This window comes from Rhinatrema bivittatum, chromosome 8, assembly GCF_901001135.1.
Source record: "Rhinatrema bivittatum chromosome 8, aRhiBiv1.1, whole genome shotgun sequence".
Classification (NCBI taxonomy): Eukaryota; Metazoa; Chordata; class Amphibia; order Gymnophiona; family Rhinatrematidae; genus Rhinatrema; species Rhinatrema bivittatum.
The window spans coordinates 249,787,792-249,815,546 of NC_042622.1; the positions used below are offsets into that span (position 1 = coordinate 249,787,792).

The 27,755-nt window shown below is 47.9% G+C and overlaps 1 protein-coding gene across 3 annotated transcripts in view; it reads right to left on the reverse strand.

Annotated features, from left to right (window-relative positions):
• Nucleotides 1-27,755, reverse strand: part of SEMA6B (semaphorin 6B) — a 280,427-nt gene that overhangs the window by 84,865 nt on the left and 167,807 nt on the right. For all 3 annotated transcript variants that reach the window (XM_029614551.1, XM_029614549.1, XM_029614550.1), the window contains 2 exons: nucleotides 8,183-8,318; nucleotides 6,324-6,453 (listed from right to left, as the gene is read on the reverse strand). In XM_029614551.1, coding sequence (XP_029470411.1) covers nucleotides 6,324-6,453; nucleotides 8,183-8,294 — 242 coding nt within the window. In that variant the 5' untranslated portion in view covers nucleotides 8,295-8,318. The remainder of the gene's footprint in view (nucleotides 1-6,323; nucleotides 6,454-8,182; nucleotides 8,319-27,755) is intronic.

A 27,755-nucleotide genomic window follows, 5' to 3' on the forward strand; every position in this document is an offset into this window, starting at 1 on the left:
TGGAATTCCTGCCCCCCCCCCAACACAAAAAAACAGGTTTCTTCTTTCTTGCCTTCATCCTTTGTCCTTTTGGATGTTTTTTTTTTTCTTTTTTTGCTACCAGATTAAATTTTCTACTGCAGAGTAGGTGCAGAGCCTCAGACCATTACAGCCAGTGTCTCCTGCTGCAAAAACAGGGGGGGTGTAGTCAGAGCCGCCAAGATAGCCCTCCCCTCGCACCTGCTGCCTTGCTTCCAACAATCATTTCCTTCCCCAGAAAGGAGCAGAGATGTGGTCTCGTTTCTATACATTCCACCCCATTCCACATGCTGAAATGAACCCGTGGAGGCACCCTCTCTCCCTCAGACTCATACCAGCTGCCGTTCGGATTATCCTGGCTATTGTGTTTATTTCCCGAGCTCAATGATTTGCACCAACATAACGTTCTTCCTGCTTGGAAGAGCACCATGTGTGGGGTAGAGAGTAGTGGAAGGGAAGTGGGGGGGGGGGGGGGAGGAGTGTGCGCACAGCTCTCAGCTGAATACTTCCTGGCTGACAAGCCGATTCAGTAAAAGTCGCGGGAGAGCGGGTGAGCGCCGGCTCTCCTGTGCGCACAATTCAGGGGGGAAAAAGATGCAAATGAGGGCCCCGTTAAAAAGAGGTGCTAGGGACACTAGCGCATCCCTAGCGCCTCCTTTTTGACAGGAGTGGCGGCTGTCAGCGGGTTTGACAGCTGACGCTCAATTTTTCTGGTGTCGATTCTCAAACCCGCTGACAGCCACAAGTTCGGAAAACGGACACTGGCATAATTGAGCGTCCGTCTTCCGACCCATGGGCCGTGGGCACATTTAAAATTTTTTTTTTTATTTTTGGGGCCTCCGACTTAATATTGCTATGATATTAAGTCGGAAGGTGTACAAAAAAGCAGTTCCGGCAGAAATTAACGCCAGCCTTTGGGCAGGCGTTAATTTCTGAGAGTAAAATCTGTGGCTTGGCCGCACATTTTACTTTCTGAATCGCGAGGGAATAACTAATAGGCCCATCAACATGCATGTGCATGTTGCAGGCGCTATTAGTTTCAAGGGGGTTGGCCGCGCGTTTTCGACGCGCTATTACCCCTTACTGTAGAAGGGGTAAAGCTAGCGCATCGAAAACGCGCGTCCAAACCCAGGCTAACAGTGCGCTCCACCTGCCCGTGATTTAGAACATCAAAAGTACAACTCCTGCAAACCTCAGCGGTTTCCTCCACCACTATGAGAAGCACGAGGGTGCAGCAGGAAAGGATCCTTTAGCAAGCACCTGCTCTCCAAGTGATGCATTGCCCTTTGGCACCGAGGATATCTCCCCAAGGCCTGCTGCCCAGGAGGGAAGGGTTAGGTCGGCCATCATAGTTAGTGATTCGATTATTAGGAATGTAGACAGCTGGGTGGCTGGTGGGCGTGAGGATCGCCTGGTAACATGCCTACCTGGTGCGAAGGTGGCAGACCTCATGCGTCACCTAGATAGGATTTTAGACAGTGCTGGGGAGGAGCCGGCTGTCATGGTACATGTGGGCAGGGAGGGAGGTTCTGGAAGCCAATTTAGGCTCGTAGGTAGAAAGCTTAAATCCAGAACCTCCAGGGTAGTATTCTCTGAAATGCTCCCTGTTCCACATCCAGGTCACCAGAGGCAGGCAGAGCTCCGGAGTCTCAATATGTGGATGAGACGATGGTGCAAGGAAGAGGGATTCAGTTTTGTTAGGAACTGGGGAAACTTTTGGGGAAGGGGGAGTCTCTTCCGAAGGGATGGGCTCCACCTTAACCAGGGTGGAACCAGACTGCTGGCGCTAACCTTTAAAAAGGAGAGAGAGCAGCTTTTAAACTAGAACAAAGGGGAAAGCTGACAGTCACTCAGCAGCGCATGGTTCGGAGAGAGGTATCTTCAAAGGATACTAATGATGCATTAGAATTAGGGCATCCCGATAGTGAGGTTCCAATAATAAGAAAAGTAGTCCAAGGGCCTGTAACTAAAAACTCACCTGAGCTAAAAAATTCTAACTTATCCCTATCAATTAAAAAGCAGAATGAAAATACAAACAAAAAACAAACTTTGAAATGTTTGTATGCTAATGCCAGAAGTTAAGAAGTAAGATGAGAGAATTAGAATGTATAGCAGTGAATGATGACATAGACTTAATTGGCATCTCAGAGACATGGTGGAAGGAGGACAACCAATAGGACAGTGCTATACCGGGGTACAAATTATATCGCAATGACAGAGAGGAGCACCCAGGAGGCAATGTGGCGCTTTATGTCCGGGATGGCATAGAGTCCAACAGGATAAACATCCTGCATGAGACTAAATGCACAATTGAATCTTTATGGGTAGAAATCCCTTGTGTGTCGGGGAAGACTATAATGATAGGAGTATACTACCGTCCACCTGGTCAAGATGATGAGACAGACAGTGAAATGGTAAGAGAAATTAGGGAAGCTAACCAAATTGGTAGAGCGGTAATAATGGGAAACTTCAATTACCAAATCCAAAAATTCTCTTACTATGTAATCCCACGATTAGCACAATCTATAAATAAGAGACGTGGTACTAAGAGATTTTTCAACTTGTAAAGCTGTATATAACAATGCTTGTATATATTTAGACTGTAAATTTAAGGACCATCATACCACACATAGTGCTCACAAGTTAGAACTTGTATTTCATGCACTTCATTTGGGTCACTTTTAATCATTGGTCGGAATCAGCTAGCATCCAGTATATTAGTTTTCAATGTTCAAAAGAATTTTTTTGGTTTTTTTAAGTGTATATATTTAAAACAAATGAACTTCCCTTCTGTAGCTGTCGGGGTTAATCGTCCGACGCGCGCGTTTCGCAACACTGCTGCTTCAGAGACATCAATTCAAAACTCTCCTGATCCAGCACTCCCCTTCTGATTCTTTAACGGGGGTGTACCTCAGCGATGCGAGTTTGTGCGATGCTGCGGGTCCATCAATTTTTCAGACCCGACGCCATTTCCCCGCCAAATTTCTAAGCGGGGAAATGGCGTCGGGTCTGAAAAATTGATGGACCCGCAGCATCGCACAAACTCGCATCGCTGAGGTACACCCCCGTTAAAGAATCAGAAGGGGAGTGCTGGATCAGGAGAGTTTTGAATTGATGTCTCTGAAGCAGCAGTGTTGCGAAACGCGCACGTCGGACGATTAATCCCGACAGCTACAGAAGGGAAGTTCATTTGTTTTAAATATATATGCTTAAAAAAACCAAAAAAATTCTTTTGAACATTGAAAACTAATATACTAGATGCTAGCTGATTCGGACCAATGATTAAAAGTGACCCAAATGAAGTGCATGAAATACAAGTTCTAACTTGTAAGCACTATGGGTGGTATGATGGTCCTTAAATTTACAGTCTAAATATATACAAGCATTGTTATATACAGCTTTACAAGTTGAAAAATCTCTCAGTACCACATCTCTTATTTATAGACTTCAATTACCCCAGTATTGACTGGGTAAATGTATTATCGGGACATGCTAGAGAGATAACATTCCTGGATGGAATAAATGATAGCTTTATGGAGCAATTGGTTCAGGAACCGACGAGAGAGGGAGCAATTTTAGATCTAATTCTCAGTGGAGCACAGGATTTGGTGAGAGAGGTAGCGGTGGTGGGGCCGCTTGGCAATAGTGATCATAATATGATCAAATTTGAATTAATGACTGGAAGAGGAACAATATGCAAATCCACGGCTCTCGTGCTAAACTTTCAAAAGGGAAACTTTGATAAAATGAGAAAAATTGTTAGAAAAAAACTGAAAGGAGCAGCTACAAAAGTAAAACATGTGCAAGAGGCGTGCACAGTCGAAATGTATTCCACACATTAAGAAAGGTGGAAAGAAGGCAAAACGATTACCGGCATGGTTAAAAGGGGAGGTGAAAGAAGCTATTTTAGCCAAAAGATCTTCATTCAAAAATTGGAAGAAGGATCCAAACAGAAGAAAATAGGATAATGCATAAATGTTGGCAAGTTAAATGAAAGACATTGATAAGACAGGCTAAGAGAGAATTTGAAAGGAAGTTGGCCGTAGAGGCAAAAACTAACAGTAAAAACTTTTAAAAATATATCCGAAGCAGAAAGCCTGTGAGGGAGTCAGTTGGACCATTAGATGATCGAGGGGTTAAAGGGGCACTTAGAGAAGATAAGGGCCATCGCGGAAAGATTAAATGATTTCTTTGCTTCGATGTTTACTGAAGAGGATGTTGGGAGGTACCCATACTGGAGAAGGTTTTCATGGGTAATGATTCAGATGGACTGAATCAAATCACGGGTGAACCTAGAAGATGTGGTAGACCTGATTGACAAACTGAAGAGTAGTAAATCACCTGGACCGGATGGTATACACCCCAGAGTTCTGAAGGAACTAAAAAATGAAATTTCAGACCTATTAGTAAAATGTGTAACCTATCATTAAAATCATCCATTGTACCTGAAGACTGGAGGATAGCTAATGTAACCCCAATATTTAAAAAGGGCTCCAGGGGCGATCCGGGAAACTACAGACCGGTTAGCCTGACTTCAGTGCCAGGAAAAATAGTGGAAAGTGTTCTAAACATCAAAATTACAGAACATATAGAAAGAAATGGTTTAATGGAACAAAGTCAGCATGGCTTTTCCCAAGGCAAGTCTTGCCTCACAAATCTGCTTCACTTTTTTGAAGGAGTTAATAAACATGTGGATAAAGGTGAACCGGTAGATGTAGTATACTTGGATTTTCAGAAGGCATTTGACAAAGTTCCTCATGAGAGGCTTCTAGGAAAAGTAAAAAGTCATGGGATAGGTGGCGATGTCCTTTTGTTGATTGCAAACTGGCTAAAAGACAGGAAACAGAGAGTAGGATTAAATGGACAATTTTCTCAGTGCAAGGGAGTGGGCAGTGGAGTGCCTCAGGGATCTGTACTGGGACCCTTACTTTTCAATATATTTATAAATGATCTGGAAATAAATACGACGAGTGAGATAATCAAATTTGTAGATGATACAAAATTGTTCAGAGTAGTTAAATCACAAGCAGATTGTGATAAATTGCAGGACGACCTTGTGAGACTGGAAAATTGGGCATCAAAATGGCAGATAAAATTTAATGTGGATAAGTGCAAGGTGATGCATATAGGGAAAAATAACCCATGCCATAGTTACACAATGTTAGGTTCCATATTAGGTGCTACAACCCAAGAAAGAGATCTAGGCGTCATAGTGGATAACACATTGAAATCGTCGGTTCAGTGTGCTGCGGCAGTCAAAAAAGCAAACAGAATGTTGGGAATTATTAGAAAGGGAAAGGTGAATAAAACGAAAAATGTCATAATGCCTCTGTATCGCTCCATGGTGAGACCGCACCTTGAATACTGTGTACAATTCTGGTCGCCGCATCTCAAAAAAATATAATTGTGATGGAGAAGGTACAGAGAAGGGCTACCAAAATGATAAGGGGAATGGAACAGCTCCCCTATGAGGAAAGACTAAAGAGGTAGGACTTTTCAGCTTGGAGAAGAGAAGACTGAGGGGGGATATGATAGAGGTGTTTAAAATCATGAGAGGTCTAGAATGTGTAGATGTGAATCGGTTATTTACTCTTTCGGATAATAGAAAGACTAGGGGGCACTCCATGAAGTTAGCATGTGGCACATTTAAAACTAATTGGAGAAAGTTCTTTTTTACTCAACGCACAATTAAACTCTGGAATTTGTTGCCAGAGGATGTGGTTAGTGCAGTTAGTATAACTGTGTTTAAAAAAGGATTGGATAAGTTCTTTGAGGAGAAGTCCATTACATGCTATTAATTAAGTTGACTTAGAAAATAGCCACTGCTATTACTAGCAACGGTAACATGGAATAGACTTAGTTTTTGGGTACTTGCCAGGTTCTTATGGCCTGGATTGGCCACTATTGGAAACAGGATGCTGGGCTTGATGGACCCTTGGTCTGACCCAGTATGGCATGTTCTTATGTTCTTATGAGGGGATGGGGAGGGGGTGCCCTGCTGAGGCTACATCCCGCTGCAACTGGGGAAATGCACGCTTCTCTCTCCTCCCCCCCCCCTCTAAACCTAGGCTGCCATAAGCACTGCGTCTTCTGGAACATCAGCAAGGGGCATAAAGGAAGCAGTCGCTTAAAGTCCTACTAAGAAATGCAGCCCGAAACTATCCAGTGCCGGCACCCTATAGTGGCACCTTCTGATGCGGGGACAGCACGCCTGCAGGTGGTCCCCTATGAGAGGCTCAAGTCCATACCTCTTAGCCAGAGGAGCGTCAAGGTGTACATTCATAGCCACACACACGTGCACACACCTGTCTCCAATGTACAACGTTCTGTTCACTTTAAGCATTCGTTGGATGTTAAGTTGTTCTGAACTGCCAATGTCGGTCACAGAGGATCTTCCCGGTCCACTTCCCATAAACACGGAGTATTCCTTCACATCTGTAGGGGGAGAGGAGAGAGACAGCATGGCAGATGGTTAGGCAGGTAAAAATATTATATTGAAGTTGAACCAGAAAAGACTATTTTTGCACTTATATTTGTTGAACTATAGTTGCTGAGTGCAATTTTTGCTCCTGTGTGTGATTGGAGATGGTTAGGCAGGACCATCACAGCCTTTCTAACCACTGGATTCTAAGCCTCAGTCTAAAAAGGGAAAAACAAAAAATGGAAAATCACACACATAGCACACATATACAGAGCAGATTCCCTTCTGCAGAACAACAGATAGGCATGCAATCTCCCTTCTTTAACCTAACTCAACAGAAAAACAGCACCCTGCTATTTCTAAGACCCTCCCCCCCCCCAATACACCTCACTTATGCCCTGCAGCACCCTCTGCTACAACAGTACCGAGAGCCATACACGCACAGTTCTGCCAATACACCTAACTCCCACCCTGCAGCACCCCTGCTATTCCCAACACCACCACATATACAACTCTGCCAATGTATGTCATTCCAGACCTGCAGCACAGCACTCCTTACCAATCCAGCTCACATACACTGCTTCAGCTGCTACACCACTCATCCCCTGGAGAAGTGACCACTGTGCTCCAATTCAGCTCACATAGCGGGGTCATCCGAACTGGGCAGATGGCCAGCAATCAGTGCTTCCCAGTCTGTGTCATCCATGGAGCAGAAAGGATAAACCCTCTGCTCCAGAAGAAGCCATCAGAAAATCCTCTGATGTATCCCCACCACAAGAATACAAATCCCAGACAAGCATCCTCATCCAACCTCAAACTCCAGCAAGGGCCATTTCAGTTTCAGCCATGCCTGATCCTCAATCCTAACTTTTGTGCCCTCTCTCTCCTTACATTGTATTCTGGTGCTTGGAGTTCGGAATGTTCTTTTTGTTTAAAAAAGGACTCCAGGTCTCAAATGCATAGCACTGCAAGGTTCAACTCCTCTCCCCACTCCCAGGAATTAATAAATCTCCCAGGATACATGTCAGCAAGACGGCCAAGCTGGTTACATATTGCAGGACATGCTGAGCTCAGGTCTAGTTTTAAAGTGTTACATCACCTGTTTAACCTGTTACATCACTTCTAGTCCCTGCTTTCTTTCAGACGTCGGAACTACAACTCCATAGAGGCACTGAGGGCAAAGCTAGCCTGGCCCTGACAACATGGAGCTATCTGGCTACCTTAGGGTAGACCTGGCTTCCCAGTTGCTTTCCTATAATAAACTTTGCCAACCCTAACATTTTAAAAACTTACTAAAAAAAGAGACTATGTGAATGCTCTTCTCAGAAACCAGGTTATCACACCTGGGAAGAAGGCCCCAGGTGTGACAGTAGGCCAGCATGTGACACACAGCTAGACAACGCCTGGTCTCACTTTTTTGCCCCAGACCTTGCCTTTCTACATGACATCTTACCTCTTCTTAAGGGGTCTGGCTATTACTACCTCAGAAGCTTCAGGTAACCTCCTTCATCAAAACAAACGAGTCGATCACTGAACAGAAGGGGGTGAAGAAATCCCCCAAAACAGTCTTCAAGCACTCTCAAAATGCACTGCCAACTGGTTCGATTCTAGTTTCGCATGCACTGGTGGAGCAAGTTTAAGACGTGCAGTGCTGCGGCTCAGTCTAAGCCTGCACACCCTGAGCGTCTACAATCTAAACCCTGGAAAGAGCGTGAAAGGTGAGTCCAGTTCTCCAACACTCACAGTGTGCAGGTGAGACGCTGATGGGCTTTGGCTCGTCAGGGAATAAGGCATCCACTGCTCCCTTCAGTAGGCACAGCGAGAGCGGGAGCAGCAGTAGGGCACAGGGGCTCATGATCCCGGGGTGTGGCCGATGCACCTGCAGCAGAGTGAGAGAAAAATGGGAGGGGTGATTGAGGGTCTGAGAGAAGAGAGAAGTCGCCAGCGCTCAGCAGGGAAGGGGGTGATGGAACAGGATGGCAGCAACACACATGAAAAAACAACTCACGGGTGCCCGAAGGCATATACTGAAGTGCAAGGAGCGCCATTTCAAAACACTTGTTGATTGGTGACTGAGTCAAAGAAAGCAATGGACCTCACATCCTATTCCCTCCTCCTGCAAGTCTCAGCTCTTTTCTTTCCTAACTTTTTCATTTCTTAATGGATGAATGGGATAGTCTAAACACAGAGGATCTTCAGCGGTGGCGGGGACTAAACAGGGTCTACATTATGTGGTAAGAAAGGAGGGGAAGAGGCTGACAAGATGGCCACTATCATAAGAACATAAGAAAATGCCATACTGGGTCAGACCAAGGGTCCATCAAGCCCAGCATCCTGTTTCCAACAGTGGCCAATCCAGGCCATAAGAACCTGGCAAGTACCCAAAAACTAAGTCTATTCCATGTAACCATTGCTAATGGCAGTGCTATTCTCTAAGTGAACTTAATAGCAGGTAATGGACTTCTCCTCCAAGAACTTATCCAATCCTTTTTTAAACACAGCTATACTAACTGCACTAACCACATTCTCTGGCAACAAATTCCATAGTTTAATTGTGCGTTGAGTAAAAAAGAACTTTCTCCAATTAGTTTTAAATGTGCCCCATGCTAACTTCATGGAGTGCCCCCTAGTCTTTCTACTATCCGAAAGAGTAAATAACCGATTCACATCTACCCGTTCTAGACCTCTCATGATTTTAAACACCTCTATCATATCCCCCCTCAGTCGTCTCTTCTCCAAGCTGAAAAGTCCTAACCTCTTTAGTCTTTCCTCATAGGGGAGTTGTTCCATTCCCCTTATCATTTTGGTAGCCCTTCTCTGTACCTTCTCCATCGCAATTATATCTTTTTTGAGATGCGGCGACCAGAATTGTACACAGTATTCAAGGTGCGGTCTCACCATGGAGCGATACAGAGGCATTATGACATTTTCCGTTTTATTCACCATTCCTTTTCTAATAATTCCCAACATTCTGTTTGCTTTTTTGACTGCCGCAGCACACTGCACCGACGATTTCAATGTGTTATCCACTATCACACCTAGATCTCTTTCTTGGGTTGTAGCACCTAATATGGAACCCAACATTGTGTAATTATAGCATGGGTTATTTTTCCCTATATGCATCACCTGGCACTTATCCACATTCAATTTCATCTGCCATTTGGATGCCCAATTTTCCAGTCTCACAAGGTCTTCCTGCAATTTATCACAATCTGCTTGTGATTTAACTACTCTGAACAATTTTGTGTCATCTGCAAATTTGATTGTCTCACTCGTCGTATTTCTTTCCAGATCATTTATAAATATATTGAAAAGTAAGGGTTCCAATACAGATCCCTGAGGCACTCCACTGTCCACTCCCTTCCACTGAGAAAATTGCCCATTTAATCCTACTCTCTGTTTCCTGTCTTTTAGCCAGTTTGCAATCCACAAAAGGACATCGCCACCTATCCCATGACTTTTTACTTTTCCTAGAAGCCTCTCATGAGGAACTTTGTCAAACGCCTTCTGAAAATCCAAGTATACTACATCTACCGGTTCACCTTTATCCACATGTTTATTAACTCCTTCAAAAAAGTGAAGCAGATTTGTGAGGCAAGACTTGCCCTGGGTAAAGCCATGCTGACTTTGTTCCATTAAACCATGTCTTTCTATATGTTCTGTGATTTTGATGTTTAGAACACTTTCCACTATTTTTCCTGGCACTGAAGTCAGGCTAACCGGTCTGTAGTTTCCCGGATCGCCCCTGGAGCCCTTTTTAAATATTGGGGTTACATTTGCTATCCTCCAGTCTTCAGGTACAATGGATGATTTTAATGATAAGTTACAAATTTTTACTAATAGGTCTGAAATTTCATTTCACCCACTTTACAAATTTGCAGCTGGCATGTCTAGTATTGCATTAAGAAAGGAAGGAGAATTAGAATTTCTTTAAAGAACTTTTATATAAACATGAATCTAGCTGGTTTCACCATTTAATACGTCACAAACAAGCACTCAGCCGCCTCTGAGGTGAAGGGCCTGGGAGCACGTCTCGGACAATTTCCAAAGGGAAGAAGGCGTGTGTTATAAATACTCAAGAGGCTTACTGGTTAGAGCAGCGGGCTATGAACCAGGGAAACCAGCGTTCAAATCCTAGTGCTGCTCCTTCTGACCTTGGGCAAGTCACTTTACCCTCATTGCCTCAGGAGCAAATTTACAGGCCGATAATAAGGTGTGCTCGGCCGAGTGCACCATTTAACCTGCAATTGGCTGTGCGTTTTTGACGTGCATCTATTACCCCTTATACAGTAAGGGGTTTAGCGCGTCGAAAACATTCGACCAATCCTTCCCCCCGAAAACTAATAGCGTTCATCACATGCAAGGGAAGGTGTTAAATTCTAGGCAACCCGGAAAAGTGTAGAGAAAAGCAGAAAATACTGTTTTTCTGTAACCCTCTGACTTAATATCCTAGCGATATTAAGTTGGAGAAACCAAAACTCAAAAAAAAAAAGTAAAAAAAAATCTGCCTGTTATGGCCGCCGGCTGTGGCAGTCCGCAACTGGGGCCGGCCACTCACCCGTGGCGTCAGGCCCTCTGAGGCACCTGTAGGAGCAGGTAGCTGTCCCAGATGCTCTCTTTGTGGCCGTTGCCGCTACTGAGGCCTGGCCGCGTCTTCCTTCCTGCCGTGCTGACTCCTCCCCCTCCGGGCCTGTCTAGAGCCACACATGCGGCTGAAAACCAAATTAAAAGAGGCAACGACAGGAAATCGTCATGGCTCCTCCCTAGAGACTCCTCCTTCCTAAGGACTATTTAAGGCAAGACCTGCCCTTGCCTTGGGTTCTTGGCTCCTGGTTCTGTGTTGTTCCTGCAGTCCTGATCCTGTGTTCCGGCTTCCTGTTCTCCGCAGCCTGTCCTCATGGAACACGCTCCTGGCTTCCTGCTCCCTTCTCCCTTGGATGCATTCTTCTGGCTTCAAATCTGTAATTGTTGTGGGATATAGGATATTTAAAGCATTAGCTAAATCAATTCTGCCCTTATCTCACCCATATCAATTAGAAATTGCATTGGAATCTGTTGAGGACCTAACAACAACCCCTGGACCGGCTTCCGACCATTCTTCTGGCTTCGACCCCTGGACCGGCTTCCGACCATTCTTCTGGCCTCGACTCCTGGACTGGCTTACGACAGCGCCAGCTGTCTGGATTCCTCGACCTGCAGGAGGCGCCTGCACCCATCTCCAGTCCTCAGGGGTTCACCTAAGTCCAAGCGGCCCGGGTCCCTATGGGTTTCCAGTGGCGAAGTACTTGTTAGGTCTTGCTTTATTTGGCCTCACCTTCTGATGGTAGGGACCTAAGAGGGTTTACTCTCTCTCAGGTAGTGCCAACTCTACCTCGGACTAAGGGTCCACCTTCAGATCCGCAACAGTAACCCAAGGCCATGGATCCGGCAGAGGCCTGGCCCAGAAGATTATGGAGCAACAACAGGTATTAGAATCCTTGGTGTCCTCCCTAGATCGATTCAACGCTCGCCTTGATTCAATGGTCACGGCACACGCAGTTCCTCCTCGCAGTTCCTCCACCAGTTGCGCTATTGTCCCTAGCGCCTCCTTATTAGTGCACCACCTCATTTAAATACAAGATCGCGTGCCCAGGAGAGGTGCCTGGGTACGCGTTGGGAGAGCGGGTGCTCAACACAGAGAGCCTCCGTATTTTTTAATGTATCGGCTTTTTGATTGAAAGCCCTCTGGGGATAGGGAAACACCTCTAGTATCTGAAAGCAATCCGCTTTGAAGCGCCGAAAAGCATAAAATAAAGATCAATAAACTGAGGCACAGGAAGACTGCATTTTGTGAATGGTTACACAAAGATTTGGTAGTGTTGTCAGAAAGGGTTTTAGCTTGCCTTCTGAGATTCATCCAGACTTGCACTTCACTGGGTCACCCCTCTCCCGTATCACCATTTACACTTATTAATCATGTCTACAAATGCTCCCAGCGATTTACAGATTGTAAACTTCTTGCCCAGATCAGTTGTGAATACCTCAAGGTCATGGGACTCGCTTGAGGTTATGGCAATAGCTAAGATGTCCAGCTCCATGCTCCAACCGCTCCACCTTCATTGCCAAATGACTGTGATGTCACAAAAGCTAATGATGTCATCAAGCAGGAAGAAGGGGCAGGCACGGGCTGTGAGAATATTTTCCTCCCTAACAGGAGCAGCTGCCTCAGATGAGGGATGAGATGGCACTCCCCTTCCTCTCCCCCCAAGGCATTGAGAGGCCCAAGGGGCATCTCCTTGGAGTCTGGCCCTTTTGGTGATTTGAAATGCTGCAGAAGAAGGAAAGCAGGGGTCAGAGTTCCCAGAGGAGTGACAGATACATGCTCCCAGGAATCCTATGACCTGCCTCCCGCATTTCCCCAGCATTTGTCACCTGGAGAAATGGGAAATGGGTGAATGATGGGGGTCTGTGTGTAGCACACACTCCCCAGGTCAGCGCAAGGGTATTAGGTGCTCTTACCTAATTTTAGAGCCTTGTTCTCCCTCCTTCCCAGCCCTCACCACACAAATTAAAAATAATGCATTTAAAATAACAGATGTTACATGAAAATGGACATCCCAACATGTATATTTTATTTACATGCACTGCTGTGGTGCCAACCAAAAAAAGCTGCAAAAAAGACACTTGGAACCCATATGGTATTAAGCCTATTGTAAAGTGTGTTCGATGTGGGCTTGGCCATCAGAAAACCATGAGTATAGTAAATCTTCCATACTAAAACAGCACTAACTGCCAACATCCAAACAGTAACAATCCTACCTATTAAATGGCAACACTGCAAATTTACCTACTTACTTTTCCATTTTTTCAGGCACTTTAAAACAGATTACATTTCAGTATTGAAGATTACATTCTGGTACTGCAAATATTACACCAGGACCTAAACACCCATACACCTCCTATTAAGAAAACAGAACAAGCTAGATCCCTACACAGAAACAACATGCCAGCAGAGCACAGACATTCTCTCACCAAATACAGAATAAAGACTCCATAAAGTATAAATAGAAATGTGCAGACAAAAACAGAACTGGAAATCGCAAGAAGCCAGATTGCATGCTGTGCAACAATGGAAAAACAGAAACACCGTCATTCCTCATAAAACAATAATAAAATCAAGCAATATAATAGAACAATCATAATAGTGAATTATACTAATAGAAAGAATAAATACTTAAAAAAAGTTAACAGATCATTCAATAATTAAACAAAAATTTTAAAAAGTTCTCAAAAATCAATAAAATATTTCAAAACAACAGACAAAACAAATAATACCCAACAATTAAAACTAATAAAAATAAAAAAATTCCCTGCTCTTCATATCTGAGATCTTTTGATTTACAATCACCCTGAGATTGTCCTGGATTGGGGGGCGGGGGTCACACAAACTTTATTCTCATATACACACACATACACCCATGCTTTCACACACACCCCCTCTCTCATATACACAGGCTCTGTCTTCCTCACACACACATACACACGCTCTCTCTCACACATATGCATACAGGCTATCTCTCACAAACATAGACAGGCACACACTCACACTCTCCCTCACACACATACAGGCTCTCTCGCACACCCTCTCTCACACATATTCAGACTCTCAGACAAATCCTCTCTCTCTCTCACACACACAGATATTCACTCATACCCCTCTTCGGGCTGCAAGCACTTAGGCATCATATCTGTGGCAAGGTGAGGCAGCCACCACAGGAGTGTTTTAGGGAGCACTTTTTGCTGCTCCCCAAATTTTGCTGCCTGAGGCAGTTACCTCACCCTGTCTTATAACAGAACCACCCCTGCTCACTAAGCATTCCCCCCCCCATGAATAAAGAAAGATTGTTCAATCCAATCCCTGTCCCTGCCAACAGTCTCACTCCTCCTCACCCACACAACTGTAAGCTGGTGGCATGTGGTGGCTATTGGAAACCTCAGTCTCTGCATTTTCTCAAACATCTCTATTGTTTTGCACTGCAGTTGGACAGCAAATGAATCCCTGCATGGGCCACCCAAAGGAAGAATATGCTTCCTCTCCAGGAAGATTTGGGGCTTCCCTTGAAGAATTCAACTTGCATTCACCACCAGATAGACAAACATTCAGAACATTCAGGAGTACTTTTCTCATGAGGATTTTATCTAGAACAGTGGTTCTCAACCTTTCTAATGCCGTGACCCCGCAATACAGTTCCTCATGTTGCGGTGACCCCTCGCCCCGCCCTCGCCCCGTGAGGGTGGGGTGAGGGCGGGGCTTTGGTCATATGGGGGCGGGGTTATGGATGGGGTTGGATTTTAGTGCACACTTATCATTTAATTATGACATTTATAATGTGAATGTAACTCAACTCACCATAGGTTCTCACATGCATGGCACACTGACCCATGATCGTCACGGGGCTAGATGTAAAAGTACAGTTTGTATCCACAGGAACCCCCCTGACCCACAATAATGGATGTAAAGCAGAATTATGACATTCCCCATACAACTCACCCTACAAAAAAGATATTCTGGTTCTAGTGACATCTCAGTAACAGCAACTCAAACTCCTTCTATTTCCAGGCTCAATAGCCCTTCTTATGAAAAGACAGCAGTTTACCACCAATGCATGTCCTCTGAGAAAACACAACAAATAAGACCGATACAAACGCTTACATGCTAGCAAAATATCTCATCTCGGTAACAGACACAGAACCAACCTAACATACTCCCAGGATCTGTAGTAATGCACATAAACTAATCCGCACACAGTTACACCTGTATTATGGAATACACTCAAACAGGAGCAACCCTATCTATGAAAAGGCAACACTACAAATATTAAATCAGGTCCTAAAAACCAATACACCTCTTATTAGGAAAACAGAACTAGCAAGCAGCTGTATATCCCCACACAGAAATAATTGTAAAACTATACTAATAAGCAGAATAAATGTTTCAAAACAGCTATGAACATCCAACAATTAAAAACTCATAAAAACTATTAAACATTCTCCAAACACCAATAAAATATTTCAAAAAAGCAGACATCACACAATTAAAATGGCAGTCAAGAAAAATAAACTTAAAAAGCCACCTTTACTTACCCCCTCCAGCAGCTCTCCTACTCCCCTTCCCTGCAGGCCGTGGCACTCACCAGAAGCAGCAGTAGAAGCTAAGCTCTATACTTATGGTCCTCTTCCTTAGTGCCCATGTCTCTCACACACACACACCATACCAGTCATGCCCCCATGACCAGTTTCTGTCTCTCACACACCAATCATCTCCCAAACAGTCTTTGGCACACACACACCAGTCACCTTCCTGAACAGTTTCGCTCATGCCATACACACACACACACACAGGCTTCCCACTCCCGTGTTCTACTTACATATACGGGCTTCTCACTCTCATAATCACTTTCTCACACACACACACACACCAGTCACCTTCCTGAACAGTTTCTCTCATGCCATACACACACACACACACAGGCTTCCCACTCCCGTGTTCTACTTACATATATGGGCTTCTCACTCTCATAATCACTTTCTCTGTCTCTCTCTCTCTCACACACACACACACTCACTCACTCACTCACCAGTCTCTCACTCCCATGCTTGTTCTCTCCACGTGCACAGGCTTCTCATTCCCTGAATCACATTCTCTCATATTCACACACACACACCAGTCTTTTTCTCTCACACGCACCATCACCTTACCAAGCAGTCTCTCTCTCTCATGCATGCACACTCACCCAGGTTTCTCACTCCCATGCTTTCTTTCACCCCCACAACACCAGGCTTCTTATGCCCATGCTTTCTCACATACCCAGACTTCTCACTTCCATGCTTTTTTTCTCTCTCACACACACACATCAGTCACCTCCCTGACTAATGTCTCACACTCTCACATACACATCAGTCATCTCCCTGAGCAATCACTTTCATTGTCTCTCACATACACACACACATCAGCTCTCTGACCAGTCAATCACACAGGCTGGCTGGCTGCTTCTCTCTCTTTCTCTCACTCACTTCCTCCCCCCCCCCCCCCCCCCCGAGCACAAATGGGAGCTGCAGCAGCCTCCGCTGGCCAAGAAAGAAGAATCCCATCGGCCGCGGGAGGCTCATGCTGCTGTCTCCTTTCTCCATTACCGGCTGCTTCTATTGCTCGAGGACCGATGCTGCAGCCGCTGCTGCTACTTTTTCGCGCGGCGCGGCTCTCTCTCCTTCCCGCGCACCGCGATTCACTTCCTGTTCCGGGTCACGGGAGGGGGGGGGGGGCGCAGGCGCAGGAAGAAGAAAAGGCCCAGCCACGGGTGCACAGCTTCTTCTAGCGCCGCTGCCGTTCCCGCTGGGCTTGAACGTGCTGACAGCCCGGCGGCAACGGCAGCGGGAGAGACCGGGAGCGCGCGACACAAGGCGACCCCTGTGTTTTGGGCGTTTGACCCCCGCCGGGGTCGCGACCCATAGGTTGAGAACCGCTGATCTAGAACATTTAGAGAGTCTGTAGCCACTAGGCTGGTTGCCTGGCTCCATTTTGTCTCAATGACTAATCCAATGAGAAGCTTTATAAAGGGAAAAGAGAGAGGAAAGGAGAAGAGAAAGAGAGCGACAATAGTTGAAAGAACCGTGGAAGACAAAACTAGAAATGGGGAGAGACTTATACAGGGCTAGTGCAAGGGTGTTAGGCGTCTTAGTTGAACCTTACAGCCTTATGTGCACTACCTTTGTCCTCTCATACACAATTAAAAAATTATGCATTTATAATCTACTAATGTATAGTTTCTACTTGTTGCGTCCGTTGGTCTCAGACGGCTTTGACCTTTGTGCCTCACCTTTCTTCCTTCTCTCTTCTCAAGCCTTGGGAGGCTGGCTGCCACCGCATCTTCATGCCGCTCTCCCCGGCGTCCCCGGATCAGCAACGGCGACGGTGTTCGCCATGTTTCTACTAAGGGCCTCCTAGGGTGCGCGCGCACATGCCACCCACGTCTTTATTCACGTCATGGCAGGAACCTCGGGGCGTCCCCTCCGAGTGACGTCAGCACATCCTGGTATTTAGCCTGCCCTTCATTTGCTAATAAACTGAGTTAGCAAGGATTGGATTGCTCCGGTCTAAGCTGCTCTGCCTGAAGCTCTCTCTCTGCCCTTCGGGGTAATCCATCGCTAATCTGGGTACCCGCTCCTCGGGGGCCCATCTTCTCTCTTTCAGGTACCTATCTGGGAAACCGGGTACTTGCTCCTCGAGGGCCTGCGCTCCCTACACTGGTGCCTGCAACTGCTTCGCTTCTGCCTGCCAGGATCTCCATCAATACAGCTAACTACTCAGTGAGTACTGATTCTCTCAGTCTGTTCCACCTTCAGCTTCAGCGCTTGGAGTCTACATCCGGGTCCTGCCTCTGCTATCCTGCGCTGCCTTTCATCTGATCAAGAGTGGGACTGGTCTCCTCTACCGAGGACCCCTGGACTGCTTCTACTGGGTTGCCTTACTGCCGTCCACCCCGGGCAGTACCATCCAGCTGTACAATAAAAGCTACTTCTCTGTGTCTGCGTGTATAGAGTTTAGCCTAGTACTGTGGTTCCTCACGGGACTCCTCCCCGTGGGAGTGGCCATCTCCGCAGTACCCAAGAATCCACTTCAACACCTCAAAACGCTAAATGATTGCTAACTCCATGGATTCGGCTCAGTTCACTGCCTTACAGGCCATTCCGGGCCTGGCCCAACGAATCTCCGAACAACAGAACTCGTTGGACAATTTGACTGTTGCCTTTAATCAATTACACGTACAGATGAATACATCGACTACCGCAGGTAAAGAAGCTACACCGTTTGAAGTGACAGTCAAGTGTACAGTGCCTCTATTTGCTCCGACATGCTTCGCGGGTGAAGTTTAGAAATGTAGAGGATTTATTAATCAATGTTGCATGCACTTCTCTCTGCAACCTAACCATTTCCTCACAGCTTATGCCAAGACCACCTATATCCTTTCGTATCTGGACAGAAGAGCGTTGGCTTGGGCCTCACCACTGTGGGAGTGCAATGACCCTATCCTGAATGATCTTGCCGGGTTTCTTGAACTGTCTAAGTCAGTCTTTGATGGCCCTGCCCAGTATTCGACAGCAGGATCAACCTTGGTTCATTTAAAACAAGGCAATAAACTTTTACCAGATTTCGCCATTGAATTCAAGATGTTGGCTTCTGAATTACATTGGGACCCGAGGTGCCTAAAGACCCTATTCTTTGAAGGCTTGAATTCCCGGTTGAAAGATGAACTGGTGACTCATGAGATGCCTGAGACCTTAGTGGAACTGATGAACTTGGCAGCAAAGATTGATTGCTGAATTCACGACAAGGTTCAAGAGGTCAGGAGTCCCAGAAGACCACTTTAGGGAGAGACTTGTGTCAAGTCTATACCCAGGCCTACACACCCAGGGCCTGTTGCTGGCGAAGAAGAACCAATGCAATTGGGCAGCAGTCATTTGACTTCTAAAGACAGACGATTCCGAAAGAGGTCGGGACTATGTATGTATTGTGGACAAGCTGGTCATATTGTACAAACATGCCCTATATGTCCGGGAAACTGGCAGACCTAAGTCCTGTGGGAGGACTCTTCTTAGGTCTAACTGCACCCTCTCCTCCACTCTCTCTTCCTGTATCTTTAATCTGCGGGCCTTTGGAATACCAGACCCTTGCCTTAGTGGACTCTGGGGCAGGGGGAAATTTCATTTTGAAATGTCTAGTGGAACATTTGCGGATCTCTACCACTACTATGACGCCTCCATTACTTTTGTCCTCTATTCATGGAGAGCCTTTACCGGGTGAAGTAACCCTGCTTACAGAACCAGTGAGCTTACGTACTGGTGCTCTTCATATTGAAACTATTTTCTTCTTTGTGCTAGAGAAGGCCATGTACCCTTTGGTACTTGGGCTACCGTGGCTGCAGAAACACATGCCACAATTCAACTGGGCCACCTTGGAGCTTTCATGTTGGGGTCCAGATTGGCATGGCAAATGCTTGATGGAAGTCTCTCCTATACCATGCATGCCAACTACCCCGTTTTGCCTGGGTTGCCGCCTCAATATGCATCTTACCAAGATGTATTCTCAAAAGAAGCTGCTGATGTGTTGCCTCCACACAGATCATATGACTGCGCAATTAACTTGAAGCCAAATATGGAGCCACCCAAAGGAAGAGTTTACCCCCTCTCCGTGGTGAAGAATAAACCGATGTCAGAGTACATCCAGGAGAATCTCCAGAAAGGCTCCATAAGACCTTCTAAGTCTCCTGCCGGAGCAGGATTTTTCTTCGTGGGAAAGGGGGACGGAACGTTATGTCCATGTATTGACTATAGAGGTCTGAATGAGATCACCATAAAGGACCGCTACCCTTTACCACTCATCTCGGAGCTATTCAACAGGTTACAGGGAGCCAAGATATTTTCCAAGCTTGACCTCAAAGGAGCTTATAATTTAGTTCGCATCCGCTCTGCTGATGAATGGAAGACCGCTTTTAATACCCGGAATGGGCACTTTGAGTACCTGGTGATGCCCTTCGGCTTGTGCAACGCCCCGGCTGTCTTCCAAAACATGATGAACGATATTCTGCGCGATTTACTCTACCAGTGTGTCGTTGTCTACTTGGTCGACATCTTGATATTTTCTCAGGACCTGCAATCCCATCAAGAAGATGTCAAAAGAGTTCTGCAGAGACTTTGCGAGTATCGCCTGTACGCCAAATTGACCAAATGCGAATTTCATAAGGAATCAGTACCCTTCCTAGGGTACACTGTCTCAAACCCAGGTTTCCAAATGGACCCTCAGAAGCTTGAAAATATCCAAAAATGGCCACAACCCACTGGCCTAAAAGCTCTAAGATGGTTTTTGGGATTTACCAACTACTACAGGACGTTTATTAAGAATTACTCTTCACTGACTGTTCCATTAACAGCAATGACTAAAAAAGGAGCCAACGTTGCCACTTGATCTACTGAAGCTGTGACAGCATTCCAGAAGTTAATACATGCCTTTTCAAGCAAACCATGCCTCTGCTATCCATATCCTACACGACCCTTCATTGTGGAAGTCGATGCCTCTGATGTAGGTGTAGGGGCCGTGCTAAGCCAGACCAGTGATTCGAAGATCTTGCACCCCTGTTCATTCTTTTCCCGACGCTTCTCGCCAGCGGAGAAGAACTACGGCACTGGGGATAAAGAACTGTTGGCAATAAAAATGGCATTTGAAGAATTGCACCCCTGGTTTGAAGGTGCACAACATCAGATCACTGTTTACACTGATCACAAAAATCTGGAGTACCTCCGTCACGCCCAACGCCTCAACAGGCAAGGTGGTCCCTGTTCTTCAACAGATTTGATTTTCTGCTGAAATATCGCCCTGGGGACAAGAATGTCAGAGCAGACGTATTATCTCACTCTTTTCTCTCAGAGGACGTACCTGATGAACCCCAGCATATTATTGACCTGAAGAGAGTGATTCTCGCAGCTACACATCCGATACCCCTGGGCAAGACTATTGTACCCTGCAATTTAAGGAAGAAATTGCTAACATAGGCTTATGATTCTAGATTGGCCGGACACCCTGGTCAACGGAGAACACTGGCTAAGCTACAGAAGTACTATTGGTGGCCCACCATGAAAGAAGACATTCTTGCGTACGTAGCCTCTTGTTCCAACTGTGCCAGACAGAAACCTCCGCCCGGACGTCCTTGGGGCCTGCTTCAACCCTTGCCAGCACCGGATGAGCCCTGGACCCACATTGCAACAGACTTTGTGGTAGACCTGCCACTTTCCAGAGGTAACAATACCATTTGAGTGACAGTGGATCGATTTTCGAAGATGGCTCACTTCATGGCTCTCCCTGGCTTGCCATCAGCCAAGGAACTTGGTAAATTATTCATCAGTCACATCAGTCACACGGCATGCCTAAACACATTGTTTCTGACAGAGGAACTCAATTTACAGCAAAGTTCTGGAAAGCCTTGTGTAAGAAATTTGACATCACACTTGACTTCACCTCTGTGTATCATCCTCAGTCGAATGGCCAAACAGAGAATGAATAGAACGCTCAAGCAGTTCCTCCGTGCCTATGTTGGTTCACGACAGAATGACTGGGCTGAACTGTTGCCCTGGGCTGAATTTGCCATCAATTCCCATCCAGCGTCATCTACTGGATCTACACCATTTGAAGTGGTCTGTGGACGACAACCTTTACCACTTCCACTTACTGTGTCATCCCCGGCAGCTCAATCTACTGCCAAAGATATACAGCAGCTCTGGAGAGAGACTAAAAGATGCTGCAAAAAGCAGGACAAAGAGCAAAGAAAGGCTATGACACTAACCGAAGTAAGGCTCCTGAATTTCAGCCTGGTGATAAAGTTTGGCTGTCTATCAAACATCTGAGATGTAAGCTTCCATCTGCTCAGTTTGCTCCATGCTTTGTTGGACCCTTTTCCATTCTCCGACGGTTGGGCTTTCTCACCTATAGTCTGAAACTTCCTCCAGCTATGAAGATCCATAATGCGTTCCATGTTTCGCTGCTGAAACCGCTTGTCCTGAGCGAGTTCTCCACCAAGGCACCTGAACCTACTTCTGTTGATGCAGAAGAAGACATTGAGTATAAGGTTGATGCCATCCTTGATGTAAGAGGCAGAGTTTGGGAATACTTCCTGTCATGGGAGGGATACGGACCAAAGAAAACTCTTGGGAACCATTAGCTAATATCATGGACAAAGAGATGCTTCATCAATTTCATCCTCAAAAACCAAGACCAGGTAGGGGGTCTGGAAGGGGCCCTTTGAAGGGGAGTACTGTTGCGTCCATCTGTCTCAGACGGCTTCGACCTTTGTGCCTCACCTTTCTTCCTTCTCTCTCCTCAAGCCTTGGAGGTTGGCTGCCACCGCGTCTTCATGCCGCTCTCCCCAGCGCCCCGGATCGGCAACGGCGACGGCGTTCGCCATGTTTCTCCTAAGGGCCTCCTAGGGTGCGCGCGCGCATGCCACCCACGTCTTTATTCACGTCATGGCGGGAACCTCGGGAGCGTCCCCTCCGAGTGACGTCAGCACATCCTAGTATTTAGCCTGCCCTTCGTTTGCTAACAAACATACAGGCCGATACAGTAAGGACGCGTAAGAAATAGTGCGGCAGTGCCGGGCGCACCCTCGTTTGCCGTGCGCACAGTTTGGATCACATACCGCTCGATACAGTATTCAAATGAGACACAAATGCAAGCCGGGTCCAAAGCGCATCCATGAAGCGTAGGCGTGCGCAGTCCATTTTACTGTATAGAGCGGTATACAGCCGCCTATACAGTATCCCTGGTGCGCTGGTACCTGTCATTTCAATGTTGAGATTACTTACCTGATAATCTCCTTTTCCTTAATGTAGACAGATGGACTCAGAACAAGTGGGTATAGTGTGCTCGTGCTAGCAGTTGGAGACGGATCTGACGTCAGCACGGGTACATATACCCTCACAGGAAGTGAAGCAACTCAGTAATCTTCCTTGCAAAAGCTGTTATGGATATATGTGTACTGACGATCAATGAATTAGTGAAACAGGATTCCCCTGACCGATTGATAGTAGCTGGAGACCGCCAGCGCTTCCAACCGGAAGGCGTCGACACCTGGTAGAGTGGACGCTCTTATGTAAGAAAATGACATGGCTTACCTTGAATCGGTGAAACCCATGTATACCGGCAGCCGGGCAGGATGCTGAGTCCATCTGTCTACACTAAGGAAAAGGAGATTATCAGGTAAGTAATCTCAACATTTCCTGGCGTGTAGCCAGATGGACTCAGAACAAGTGGGATGTACAAAAGCTACTCCCGGACTGGGCGGGAGGCTGCCTGAGGACCGCGTAGGACTGCCCTCGCAAATGCTGTGTCCTCCCTGGCCTGGACATCCAGACGGTAAAATCTGGAAAAGGTATGGCGGGAGGACCATGTCGCCGCCTTACATATCTCCGCGGGCGACAGCATCCTAGATTCTGCCCAAGAGGCCGCCTGCGCTCTGGTGGAATGAGCCTTGACCTGCAGAGGTGGTGACTTCCCGGCCTCTACGTAGGCCGCTCTGATAACTTCTTTGATCCAGCGGGCTATGGTGGGCCGAGAGGCCGCTTCCCCTTGCTTCTTCCCGCTGTGAAGGACGAACAGATGGTCCGTCTTTCGTACTGCTTCTGTCTTTTCCAGGTATCTGGGCAGCAATCTGCCGATGTCGAGATGGCGTAGCAAACGCCCTTCTTCTGATTTCTTCAAACCCGCCGTGGTTGGCAAAGAAATGGTTTGGTTGAGGTGAAATTGTGAGACTACTTTAGGTAAGAAAGAGGGAACCGTGCGAAGATGGATAGCCTCTGGAGTGATTCTAAGAAAGGGATCACGGCAGGACAGCGCTTGTAGCTCTGAGATGTGGCGTGCGGAACACACTGCCAGCAAGAACACCATCTTCAAAGTTAGCGAATGGAGAGACAGGCCCCGAAGGGGTCTGAAGGTGGATCCCGCGAGGAAATCCAAAACTATGTTGAGGTTCCACAGGGGCACTGGCCACTTCAGTGGCGGACGAATGTGCTTGACTCCTTTCAGGAAGCGGGAAACATCTGGGTGCGTGGCGATGGTCTTGCCATCCTTCCTGGGACTGTAGCAAGACAGCGCAGCCACCTGAACCTTGATGGAGCTTAGGGAGAGACCCTTCTGAAGCCCATCCTGCAGGAAATCCAGAACAATAGGGATTGTGGTCGCATGTGGATTGGTGCCATGAGTGTCGCACCAGGCTTCAAATACTCTCCAGATCCTTATGTAGGTGAGGGATGTGGAAAACTTGCGAGCTCGGAGGAGTGTATCTATCACCGGCTCCGAGTAACCTCTTTTCTTAGGTCTAGCCCTCTCAATGGCCAGAACGTAAGAGAGAATTGAGCCGGATCCTCGTGGAGGATGGGACCTTGACGAAGCAGGTCCCTGAGAGGAGGCAGGGGAAGAGGCTCCCCTGTCAGTAGTCTTCTCATGTCTGCGTACCAGGGTCTTCTTGGCCAGTCTGGTGCTACTAGAAGAACTAGGCCTCTGTGCCTCTGAATCTTGTGTATAAGGGCACCCAGCAGGGACCACGGAGGAAAGGCATATAGCAGTGTCCCTGGAGGCCATGGCTGAACCAGGGTGTCGATCCCGTGAGAGAACGGATCTCGCTTGCGGCTGAAGTATCTGGGTACTTGAGCATTGGACCTGTCCGCTAATAGGTCCATGTCCGGAGTTCCCCACTGATCCACAATCATCTGGAAGGCTGTGGGGGACAGCTGCCATTCTCCCGGATTTAGGCTTTCCCTGCTGAGGAAGTCTGCTGCGGTGTTGTCCCTTCCGGCAATGTGGACGGCGGAGATGTCCTGGAGATTCGCCTCTGCCCAAGCCATCAGCGGGGCTATCTCTAGGGACACCTATTGGCTCCTGGTTCCGCCCTGTCGGTTGATGTATGCCACCGTGGTGGCGTTGTCGGACATCACTCTGACTGCTCTGTTCCTCAGTCTGTGAGCAAATCGCAGGCAGGCTAATCGGACTGCCCGTGCCTCTAGACGGTTGATGTTCCACCCCGACTCTTCTCTGTTCCACCGCCCTTGGGCGGTGAGCTCTTCGCAGTGTGCTCCCCATCCGCTCAGGCTGGCATCTGTGGTGAGCAGAGTCCACGTGGGGGAGGACATCTTCGACCCCCTGCTCGTGTGGTTGGACTGCAACCACCACCGTAGCTGGGTCCGCAGTCTGGCTGGTAGAGGTGGATGCACAGAGTAATTCCGGAAGCGTGGGCTCCATCGAGAGAGGAGGGAGCGTTGTAGTGGGCTCATATGGGCCCGCGCCCAGGGTACCACTTCCAGGGTGGATGCCATGAGACCGAGAACCTGCAGATAGTCCCAAGCTATGGGCCGGCTGGCCCCCATCAAGGACCGTAGACGCGTCTGGAGTTTTAACCTTCTCTTGGTGGTGAGGCTGATTTTGTCTGCCTGGGTGTCGAACTGGACTCCCAGGTATTCCAGTAATTGGGAAGGCTGTAGGCAGCTCTTGTTTAGGTTGACTACCCATCCCAGGCTTTCCAGCAGGGAGATTACTCTGTTGGTTGCCCGATGGCTCTCTTCTCGGGATTTCGCCCTGATCAGCCAATCGTCTAGGTAGGGATGGACAAGGATTCCTTCCCGTCTGAGCGCCGCTGCCACCGCTACGATCACCTTGGTGAAGGTCCGCGGCACCGTGGCTAACCCGAAGGGCAAAGCTCGAAATTGGAAGTGTCGTCCCAGAACCTTGAAGCGTAGGTAGCGCTGATGATCCTGATGGATCGGGATATGCAGGTAGGCTTCTGACAAGTCTAAGGCCGTGAGGAATTTCCCTGGCTGTACTGCGGTCTTGACTGAGCGCAGAGTTTCCATGCGAAACCTCGGGACCCTTAAGTATCGGTTGACTGACTTGAGGTCCAATACGGGCCGGAAAGTGCCCTCTTTCTTGGGTACCATGAAATAAATGGAATAGTGCCCAGAATCCATTTCCTATGCAGGTACTGGGATTGCGGCTTTCAAGGACAGGAGCCTCACCAGGGTAGTTTCCAATGCTGCCTTCTTGTGGATTGGACACGGAGATTCCACAAACCTGTCCGGAGGGATGTGATGGAAGTCCAGATAATACCCCTCTCGGATGATGGCGAGGACCCACTGGTCCGACGTAATCTCGACCCATCTGGGGTAGAAGAGGGTTAACCTGCCCCCTATGGCTTCGTCCCCCGGATGGATCGGCTGATTCTCATTGTGGGGTGTGGCCGGGACCCGAACCCGAGCCGGCTCCCCTCTTATGCTGCTTGGTCCGAAAGGACTGGTTCCTGGCCTGAGGACGAGGTGCCTGATAGCGACTCCTATAGGGAGTGAAGCGTTGGGAGCTTCTACCTCTGGAGGGCCTCGGAAAGGTGCGCTGGTTCCTCTTGGACCCGTCTTCCGGCAGTCGAGGTACTGGAGAGGCACCCCATGTGCTGGCCAGTTTATCTAGGTTGCTGCCGAACAGAAGAGACCCCTTGAACGGCATTCTAGTGAGATGTGTCTTAGAAGGAGCGTCGGCTGACCAGTTCCTTATCCAGAGCTGCCTCCTGGCTGCTACTGAGGATGAGACCCCCTTGGCTGTCGTACGGACTAAGTCGGAGGCAGCATCCGTAAAGAACGAAAGAGCTGACTCCATGTCTGCTGCCGGCGCATTGTTCCTGACCTGTGACAAACAGGAACGCGTTACCACTGTGCAGCAGGTTGCGATTCGCAGAGACAGAGCTGCCACCTCAAAGGTTTGTTACAGGATGGCGTCCAGGCTTCGGTCATGAGCCTCCTTGAGGGCCGCCCCCCCCCCCTCCACTGGAATGGTAGTGCGCTTGACCACAGCGCTAACCAAGGCGTCCACCTTAGGGCACGCCAGCATATCCTTGATTGCCGGGTCCAGGGGGTACATGCCGGACAAGGCCCGACCCCCTTTGAATGAGGCCTCCGGCGCATTCCACTCCAAATCGATCAGCTGTTGCGCCGCTTGCAGGAAGGGGAAATGGAGGGCTGTGGGACGAAGACCCTCCAGCAGGGGGTTCTGCGCAGATGCCTCCATGGTGCTGGGGCCTGGAATAGCCAACTCCGTCAGGCACTGAGAGACCAGGTCGGAGAGATCCTCCTTGGGAAAGAACCGCCTCATAGTTCGATATGGCTCTATCCCCGAGGGAAGTTCCCCCTCCTCGGGGGGTTCAGACTCGTCCTCCGAGACATCAGGGTCCGCAGGAGCCGGACTGCCCAGAGATGGGTGCCCACGATAAGGGCGAGAAGGTCCAGGGGCAGGGTCAGCCGGAGCGGCAGCAGGGCCTGGACGGGAAGCTGACTGCATCTGTACAAAGGCATGGATCCCCTTAAATAAATCCACCCAGGAAATGGAAGCGGTCTCAAGCCGTCGGGGTACCAGGTCCCCCGGGATTCCTGGTTGTTCGAGACGGCCCGCTAGATCCGGGGTGGCCCCTGGGGAACTGTTGGTAAACCTCGGTTGAGACTGGTCCTGGCCCGAGGCTCCCATGGCCTCCTCACATTGGGCACAAAGGGAGTCTGGCTCCTTGGTCTGTGTGGCTCTAAGCTGGCACGCTGAGCAGAGGCCGAGAGCTTTCACGCCGGAATCAGGAGGTGCCGCCTCTCGAGACGCCGGGGCGTTTAAATATTCCATCGCGTCTTGCGAATGCAGGGCGCCGGCGCTTATGCTGCCAATAATATGCGCTCAATAATATGCCGTCAGCAATATGCGCTCAATAAT